At 46.4% G+C, this 10,325-nt stretch overlaps 1 protein-coding gene across 1 annotated transcript in view; it reads left to right on the top strand.

Moving 5' to 3' along the window:
- Positions 1 to 713: 713 nt before the first annotated feature.
- Positions 714 to 10,325, top strand: part of LOC119300236 (2-alkenal reductase (NADP(+)-dependent)-like) — a 13,877-nt gene continuing 4,265 nt past the window's right edge. The window contains exons 1-3 of the mRNA XM_037577261.1: positions 714 to 969; positions 1,307 to 1,393; positions 7,235 to 7,412. Coding sequence (XP_037433158.1) covers positions 826 to 969; positions 1,307 to 1,393; positions 7,235 to 7,412 — 409 coding nt within the window. The 5' untranslated portion in view covers positions 714 to 825. The remainder of the gene's footprint in view (positions 970 to 1,306; positions 1,394 to 7,234; positions 7,413 to 10,325) is intronic.

The raw sequence follows: 10,325 nt of genomic DNA on the forward strand, positions 1-10,325 counted from the left end.
GTAAGTTAGCGAATGCGCTACAGCAAGATAGGAACGGAAGGGTGAAATCATGTCCAGATCGGAGAGGTGCTCACCATGATCAGGTCCAGACAAAGAAGGCCACCATGCTCGCCTTTAGGAGAGGGCGTCGGAGCTGGCGGAGGGATCGCCGAGAAAGGTGAGAGAAAGCGGTGGAGCCATTAGTTATGGTTCGGTTTTGATTTTCCTAACCGTGGGTGCATGATTAACGGGTTGGTAGGGCTGCTTTTATCCTTGATTAATGGGTGCATGGAGTGGAGAGAGAGGGAGACATTTTCGGCCATTAGATGGAAAACGAATCAATGGTAGAGGATTGGTCTGACGAAGGAAATAAATCAGACGTGCGAGGGAAAGTGTTTCCCAATAAAAAATGCAAAGTGCGCTGTACATATTATCTCGCTTTCACAATCGCCGTCACCAACTGAAAAGATACTCTGATCGTCGCCTAACACGACTCTCATCGTTCACACGAGGTCAACCGACATTGATCGCGGGCGTTCCCCACTAGGTACCAGCATCGCGGGATGCGAGGCCATGGCCGTGGCCTCCCTGTCCGGTGCTGCTGCCAACTGGTTCCGGATCAATCGAGATCCGGCTGACAGCTGACTGATCACCAGCTCTATACGCACATGGTCGCACCGCCGGCTCCATCCTCCGCATATACAAAACCTACGTACGCCCCTCGCAGCGCACGACGGTTAGAAAGGCCACTGTCAACACCCGCGTCCGCGCCGTCTCACGCGTCGATCAAACCACTCGAGGCCTCATCGGCGGCCGTACACGCCATCGAAGCAGCAAGGAAGAGCAATGGCGGCGGCAGAGGTGAGCAACAAGGGGGTGATCCTGAAGCAGTTCGTGACGGGGTGCCCCACCGAGGACGACCTGGAGCTCGTCACCGGCGTCGTTCGGCTAGCCGTGCCGCCTGGGTCGGCGTCCGTGATGGTCAAGAACCTCTACGAGGGTGCTTGGATACAAGGGACTATTTTTAGTCTGATTAAAAATAGTCTCTTTTAGAGGCTAAAGTTCCAAGCACCCCTGACTAAAGAGAGGCTAGGACTAGTCTTGAGGCTAAAATCTTTTAGTCATGGGAAACCTACTAAAATATGTATTAGCTCTCTCTCTCCTCATTTAATTCCTCTCCTTAGTTCTGGATTGGAGGGTTTGGAGGATAATAAATGCTCAATAACTAGATTTTAGTCTCTTTAGTACTTGGATCCAAGCATGGATGAGACTAGCAAGTTTTAGTCCCACTACTTTTAGTCATGGGACTAAAACGTATCCAAGCATGCTCTACGTCTCCTGCGACCCCTACATGCGCAACCGGATGAGCGAGCACAACGAGGCCAGCTACATCGAGCAGTTCGTGCCAGGGGAGGTACGTTGTTACCAGACGCGCCCATTAATCCCGACTTGTTATTTACTGTTTAGGTTATCTCCTGATTTCTGCAGGAAATGAACTGTTTTATGTGTCTCTCGGCTATTACAACTAGTAGTAGTAATGAAACTGGCCCGCACGGCCGAATGTTTCTTTTCCGTTTTGAGCAGAATTCTCTTTCTGTCGCCGCCCTCTTTTAGCAACTTCACTTTTACGGTGAATTTTAAAAACAAGGTTTGGAATCACACGGCACTTCATTTGGTCGAATCTGGCAAGCTGGCCTGTGAGCTTGAGTGTTCAGATCAAGTTTTTTAATATATCTATGAGATCGTGGCATATTTTTTAATATCTATGAGATCGTAGCACATTTTTAATGGTAGTACGGTAGATTCCCCTACTTATATATATCCCAATATATTACTTCCTCTGTACGAAAATATAAGATTTTTGCAGTTCGGACGGCAAAAACATCTTATATTTTAAGACGGGGAGTACTGTGTTAAAAAGTTGTACAGGAAAACATGAGAACAGAAAAAAAACTAATACAAGGCCTCAAGCCCTCTACAACAAGTCAGATGAAAGTATCAATAAAAGGTTGCAGCCTCGTATGTTTTCCTTTTAGCTCTGAAACGAGCAATTTCATTCTTTCTTAAATCTCCTCTCGTGTCCGTATAGATTTGGCTGTAGACCTTGGAAAACGAAACCATTTCTAGTGTTTTGGATGGCTCATGTCACCGAAATGGTGATCTTAATCTATTACTTACAAATAGTCATTAGCGCTTCTGCCCGTCCGTCATCAATAATTTTGCACAGAAGTCCCTATATTTTTTGGTATTCAAACCGCACTCCATAAATATACATATTGTAGGTATACCTTCACCAGCAATCACTCGCGTTTGTCCCCAGCTCGTGCGCCGTCTAGGCCACGTTGGGCCGATGCGAATAGAAAACATAATTTCGTGGTGTGTGTAGGGTCGTTGAGGAAAAAATATATTTTTTGGTATTCAAACCGCACTCCATAAATATACATATTGTAGGTATACCTTCACCAGCGATCACTCGCGTTTGTCCCCAGCTCGTGCGCCGTCTAGGCCACGTTGGGCCGATGCGAATAGAAAACATAATTTCTTGGTGTGTGTAGGGTCGTTGAGGAAAAAATATAGTTGCTCAATGTGGGGGTCGAACTCGACACCTCCCTTTCGATGAAGGAGGGTCTAACCAAGCGCACTGACAATGCTTTTGTTTAGATAGCTTGTTTGCTAACTATTTAAAAGTCCCACCTCGCCTTTTTACAAAAAAAAATCCATTAACTTATATACCTTCAGGAGTTGTCTAAGGCACCAACAGGCGGCTTTAATAGAAGGTGATGTGCGGATTTCGGAATAAAGGAATTACACTCCCTCAATAAAAGAGGAAAATAAGTGATAGTGAAACAGCTCTAATCGGATGGAATTGTTGGTTGACTTGTGGGAAGGTGGACTGGTGCATGGCTGGCTGCTTGTGGGTCAGACTTGCACAGAAATAAGGAACGATAGGATATTGAGTCTCTGTTGGAAAAACAAGGACGGAAATAAGAGAGGGGATTTCAACCGACGTGTATAGAGAAATAACGAAGATAAAAATTAATCATTGTGACAGGAATACAAGGAAGCTAGAAGGTGTGGAGCGCTCCTCTGTCCACGGCTTCTATATAAACCTCGACGTGATAGCCAAAAATAAGGAAAGAAATTTTACTCCTTGCGGCAGAAAAATAAGGAGGGAAAGCAAAAGCTTCTAATTAAAAGGGATTTCTAAAAAAATAGGAAGGAAAGAAATTTAGGAAGATAGGGATTTGATGTTCAGAAAGTTCAGGTTATGTCTTGCTTAGACTTCAAGTCGTATCTTCCCTATGGCACCATGGTTAGCAAAGATCTAACACATGATCCCAACCTTCTTTCCTCTCATCCATGGCACCATGGTTGGCCAATCTTCGCTCCTTGGAGTTGTACCCCCGATTGTGTCACGTTCATCGGTCTTACGACCGTTACCAATAATATCCTAGTGTGTGAAAATTCGTACCACACTTACCAATCCTTGAGGAAATTGCCAAGCTCCTGGATGAAAATATTTTTGGGCATAAGGAACTTGTGCATGAACTGCAGTGCACCATCCTCAAGAAATTTGTGGCAAACATTGAAGAACTCAAGGAGGAAGCATCAACCGACCGGGTTGCCATTGCACATCTAGAGAAGGGCATCCCCATTAAGACCTTCACCAAGGAGGAGCACACGTAGGACACGCGCAACCTCCATTGAAGTCCTTCCTCTTATCTAGAGGAACACACCTAGGTGAGAGGGAAAACCTGCACCTACGAGAAGTGGTAGGAGTACAACCTACAACCACGATGGTGAAAACTCTAGTAGTAATGGGGTGCCCTCAAGAGTTAGCCATGCGACAAATCTCAAGAGTAGCTATGCTTGCAACTGTGGTGGTGATGAAGTCCTCTTCGGCTGGTGTGGTGGACTCACGAGCAACAACACCATTTGTGCTCTTCCTAGTAGCAACGGCTCCTCTTCCCGGGTCATTGCCAATCCCTCTATTTCATGCATTGCTCCTCCATAGGCTACCAATTGCATTAGAGTTTCTTGTGACGGGAACAAAAGATGAGCTTGCCCTTGAAACCCTCCATCACAAACCCTAAGGCTCGTGAGCCCTGCCAACCTTCATTTTTCCTCGGAGTTGTACCCCAAGTGTGTCACATTCATTGATCTTGTGGTCGGTACTAATCCTAGCACGTGACAACCATCAAGCAGGATGTTATGTAAATGATTCACAAATTTAATCCATGAACTCTTAGGGATGAGCTATCTTAATTTAGTGGCAATGATGCTTCTGGTAAAGTCTGAAACTGGTTCGATGTCAAGCGATTTGTCAACGATGAGCCTGGTACACTTGTTCAGGGAAGCTTGTTGCTGAAGCTCTAGCGCCCAAGCATAACCATTAATGCTAATCTCTAATGGAGCTAGTGGGGGCAAGGATGAGCCACAACCCCCTCCAAGATTGATAAAATTGTGTACAACCCTTCAAAAATTTCATTCCACCCAACTATTTGTGTCCCCGCCCCCAAATGCTTGGCAATTTGTGCCCCCCCTCCCCCTCCATTGATTTATAGCTCTATCCCCGATGCCAACGCTAGTCTAGCAGAGCCAAGGCGCGCATTCGTCAAACCATTCATGTAATTTTCATTGTGCAAAGATTGAACAAAATTTTACATGAGAAGCATATCCCAAGCAAAATGCTGAAGCTGGATATTTCTAAAGCCTTTGACTCGCTATCCTGGAGCTCCTAATGCAGTTACTCGTCTTCAGAGGTTTTGGCCAGAGGTGGAGTTGGATTGCATCTCTGCTTCCGTATGTCGGCATGTGCATTTCAGTGAACAAATTCCTTTTTGGCTACATCTTCCAAAAGAAAAGTCCTTGACAGAGTAACCCCTGTCCGCATTATTATTTGTGCTTGTCATGGACTATATAGCTGCCTGTTCAACTTGGCGCACGTTGAAGGTGTTCTTTCACCCCTCAACCCTCAACTGTTTAGACACATTTTTCCCTGAAAAGGAACTGTTTAGACACATGACTTCTTTATATGCTGACAGTGCAGCGGTATCATTCAACAAAAGATAGATGATGTTGTCGCTACCAACACCATACTCACTTTCTTTGGCAATGTCGATAGCCTTGTTACCAATGTCACCAAGAGTAGCCTCTACCTATCTTATGTGACAATATCGACAATGAGACCGTTGGGCAGCCATTGTCATGGCTGATTGGCACCATCCCCTTCACCTATTTAGGTATGCCTCTATCCTTTACCAAGCTAAGAGCATTGATTTTCAACCGCTTTTTGGACAAGCTAACAAAGAATATCGTTGGATGGACTGCCCAATTCATATTATGTGATACGAGAGCCACGCTGGTCAAGCATGTACTCTCAGCCGTCCCCACATTACAGGTGCTAGTTCTATACCATCCCAAGTAGATGGCTAACACTACGACTTTCACTAAACATGCTCGAACAAACATAACATTGCCAATTGTCTCGTTAGTTGTAGGTAAGTTTTCTCGCCCAAGCCACTCAGAGTCCTCGGCACCCCCGCTTTTGAGATTCACAATAGAGTGCTTTCCGTCCACTGGTTATTATTCGATTGGGAGAACTGTAACAAACCGCCATTCGCCTACATCCGTCAACCGATCCTCTCACCAAGAGCATGTTCCGACCTTCCACCTGCATCAGTAATGGCTTCCTTTTGGTACGATCATTGGCATAATGGTTGTGTGTCGACGGATGATTTTTGGTGTCTCTTTTTACATAGCTATTATCGACAATGCTCGTTTCTCAAGCTCTAACCAACAGAAAGCAGGTTACCGCAATCAAGCCTTTCCTTGATGTTGATGTCCCCTCCAACTATATGCGACTTTAAAAATATCTGAACAGTGTGCACCTAAACGATTCTAAAGATCGAATCACCTAGAAATAGACTGAAGGCAGCTTTTATTCGACGAAATTTGTCTATTTGATCCAATTTGAGGGTCCATATGCTCTGAGCTTAATGGCCTCGTCTTTCTTCAAAAAGGAGGATAAACCCTAGCCTATGCATCGATTGATGCACACTTCTCTGCCCATGTGCCACCGAAGCTGAAGCACATGCTTGGATTCTGATCGAGAGCAAATGACTGACCGCCGACAGGCTAGCACAGAGGGGATGGCCACACAACCCAGTGTGCTCCATCCGCCACTGTCATCTTGAGATTACGATTCACCTGTTAGCCACTAGGATAATACTTCTAGGCACTTGATCATTGGCCGCAACATGTATTGCACTGCTTGAGGCTACCTTGCCGAAAGTAGCCATTGTATCTATGTGTCTCTACATGCTCTTCAACAAGTAAAAGCTTCACAAGCACTTGAATACTAGTTGCATCCTGCTTTAGTGGTTCTTCTAAACTAAAAGGAATGCAAGGATCTTCAATAACGTTGTCAAACCACTAGCTACGACGTTCAAGCTAGCTTACGATGAGGTGCTCACCTGGAGGGGGAGCTGTGACATGCCTCATTCATCACATTTTGCTACTCCAACTGAGCCTCCCAAACAAATCGCCTAGACCTGTACTTGCTTGGATAGACTAGCAACCACCATAAACTAGGGTTGTTCTTTCTTCTCCGCTAGCTATGCCCAGCTAAACCCTTGTACATTCCAACTCTCTTAATAATTCACGCTAGTCTAGGTTTGTTTCTTACTTCTCCATGGGCTATGCCCAGCTAAACCCCTACACATTCCAACTCTCTTAATTTAATGAAACATTGTATGTTATATTTCGTCAAAAAAATACTTTAAGGAGTTTCTTTTTACCGAAGATATTCAGAACACGGTTTATTGTGAATTGGAAGGAGTATCTATCTACTATTTTTATATTTTCATAAAAATGCATGTGTTAATCACAGAAGAAATATTCTTGACCATCTATTTTTTAGTCAGGTCGAGTTATAATAGAGATATGATCTCAAACTTTTGTGGCCTTTAGTTGTGTATGCGCAAGTTGTGCAAATGTTCCTTTTATCTAATATATAGACAAATGCAAATGATAGTAATCAATTAAATTTTATTGTTCATCCTACTCACAGTTGACACTCAACACCATGTTATTTACGACTGTAACTTGTAGTTTACTCTATTGTCATGTCAAGTATGAACTACAGTGCTTTTCTTTTACTCGAAAACAAAGCCATGAAGACTATTGCGTTCTGTTCACTACTACAGTCGAATTCTCTGAAATTCCAATGCCTCACTGAGTACGATTATTCCAGGTTTTGGCTACCTTTTCAGTAGGCAGGGTGGTAGCATCTGGGCACCCGAATTTCAAGTCGGGTGATCTTGTTTGGGGCATGAGAGGATGTGAAGAATACACTTTGATCACTGATCCAGAGTCTCTTTTCAAGATCAACCATCCCGAACTACCTCTGTCGTACTACACAGGTGTTCTTGGTGAGTACATTTTTATTTTGTCAGAAACAAAGTGCCATATTTAACTTATATTTCCGTTTTTCATCAAATGAAGCACGTACTTGCATTTTTCGTTGACTACATCTGGTTGACAAACCAGAATTTTGGCACAAGCTAGCATGTCCAATAAATTAATTAACATGCCACACCCAAAACACTGAATGAAACAATAGCGAGAGCTTACATGTTCTACATACCGTTGACATGTTGTTCAAAAAGTGACCTGAATTAATTGAAACAAAGATTGCATCCATTAAGAACTGAAACATATGATGAAAAGGGACAGACTTTTGTAAAGCAAACATATCATGCAAGAAGGATCGAACCACGGACGTGAAAGAATATGCGCACCTGATCATGGCAGCTTTGTTGTGGAAATCTTCCACCGAGTTCCATCGACTCACGAATTCAATCTCCTTAACCTGAGACCAGTTAGGCCCAGACTCAAGACTGATTTTGGTGAGCTTCACCGGCAACTGCCAGGCATGGACCAGGCGAGAGGAGCAGGTTTTGTGCGGCGACCACGAAATGTTCAACTCTTTGCAGTCCACACAATCTTGCTCTTCGTCAGGTCGATGGCGAGGATGTGCCCGTCCAAGAAGTAGACCTCATTGGCGTTCATGCATGGGGTGGACCAGCACCACAACGGGGATGACCCTCTCACGCAGCCTTGCATCCTTATAGATCTGGTCGTCCCAAACCTTGTCCAAGGGGAGCTTGAGCCTGCTTGTCCATGTCACGTCAGATGGGTCGTTGGAGGACAGCGTCCACATGCTGACCTCCGGCTTGTCATAGGAGCCATGGATCTGAACGTACCGCAGCCGGCCGCCGCTCACCTTCAAGCAGCGGTGCACGTCACCATCGACGGGGCCCAGGCGAATGGCAGCTCATCGGGGACATGCGGGAAACATGGGGCTGTTTGGTTCTAGCCTTGCATTGCCACATTGTGCCACACATTTTTGCCAAGCTTACCTAAAATTAATTTAACAAAATGAGAGCCACAAGTTGGCAAGTCTAAGGGAATCTTGTCATATTTTTTATGTGTATGTCATGTGGGGCCTAGTGTGACTTGCATAAGTTGTAGTTTGAACCAAACACTTATCTAAGTTGGTCAAATTTGCCTAACCTTAGGTGTGGCAACCTTTGACAAACTTAGTCACAAACCAAACAGCCCCACGATTTGATAAAACTTGGCTTGTCGGCAAAGGGGTCACGGCGAGGATATAGTAAGCGAGATCAAACCACCAGAGGAGCCCTTCGTGGGAGAGGACATCGTCGCCACGCCAATCTCTCGCGTCCACGATGTTGGAGCACTCGCACCTCTTCTCATCCCAGTCGTACATGTCCTCCATGCAGAGGAGCGTGATGCGGCCACGATCTTCGATGCACCACGGGTTGAGCTCTGCGACGATGAGATGGTTGTCGCCGCGATGGCGAATGAGTCCGACGGAGTGGGGGCACGTGATGCCACCGTTGTGAGGGAGGATGCCCAGTGTTCTGCGGATCCACGGGTCGCAGAGGTAGTAGGAGATCCCGGTCGTGGTGCAACCGCAGAGGAGAATGACGCCGCAGCTATCGACCGCTGTGACGGAGGGGTAGTGCAGCATGCTGCCGGCGGACATGTCGACGTTACTCGTGGCGGTTACGTGGGAGGGGAGCGGAGCTTTCTCGAAGGTGAAGGACATGTTGGTGGATTTCTCGAAGATGCTATGATTGTTTCCCTCCTTGGCCACCACCCTCGGGATGCCGTACAGGAGAACCACTCCACCGCCACTGGGGTGGGGCCATTGCCAGATCGGAGGAGATTCGAGCTGTTAGGGTTCCGTGTATCGTATAAGGGGATAAGGAATGTCGCGCACTAGAGAATATGGACAAAGAATTCGATACTATGGAGATCTCATACTACGGTGATCTTCGCGCACCAGAGAATATGGACGGAGCGGAACGTGAGGATTTTCAGCGATACGCATCTCACCCCACGGTGCAAGAAGTTTTGAAGAAATAAAAGGCTAGAGTAGATAGCTGCGATCTCCCCATGACCTTTTTTCCTTCGGTTTTGCTAGACGTCAGTCGCACGAAATTTGAATTTGGGTCAATTGATTCGGTGGAGAGGAGGCAGCAACCGCGGAGGAGTACCGAGGCCGCCGGCGGAGGCAGCAGTAGCCGCGGCGGAGTAGCTCCTCGTCTATCTTAGGGGTGCAGTGAATGCAGGGGAAGCATCATCATCCTTGTCTATCTTAGGGGTAACGGGGGGTGTGGGTTCGCCAGCGTCGGAATTGAAGGTCTGCCAGGGTTAGAGGTAATGCCTTGGGCGGCGGCAAGGCTCGGCGATGTGGGAGGTTGAGGGGAGTGTGGGGCAGCGAGGCAGCCGTGGGAGCGCAACCGGCCAGCGACGGAAGCAGGCGGAAAGGCCGACGGTGGCTTGACGGTTTGAAGAAATAAGACGATGGCTAGAGGTTGAAGACGCTCATTTGGACGTCCATTCTTCATCAGATGGCTAAACTAGTCAAGTGACCCAAATTGCATTCTCCAACGCAGATGCCAAGGCCGGGCGCTAGGGTTAGAATCCTGGTAGTTTTTCTCAGATCCCGTCCGATTCCAGGAAATAGGCTAGCATCGATGCCGCATCAGTCGTCGGGCGCTAGCCCAATTGCTCGCTCTTTTTTTCATGTCAATAGCGCCCGTACTTGGCATCTAGCACTGGAAACAGGGCGCTAGGCCAGACGCCAGGAAGAAAAACATTTTTTATTACGGCCTAAGCGTCTAATTAGGCGCCTTACAGTGTAGATGCCCTTAGCGTCTCGTTTCTAGCCGGTCTCTTTTTCCTTCATGTACTTCTTGCACGGCACAACTTTTGTACCGCATGCACGCTTGTACCAATAAACTCTCTTTTCT

This window comes from Triticum dicoccoides, chromosome 5A (genome assembly GCF_002162155.2).
Source record: "Triticum dicoccoides isolate Atlit2015 ecotype Zavitan chromosome 5A, WEW_v2.0, whole genome shotgun sequence".
Taxonomy (NCBI): Eukaryota; Viridiplantae; Streptophyta; class Magnoliopsida; order Poales; family Poaceae; genus Triticum; species Triticum dicoccoides.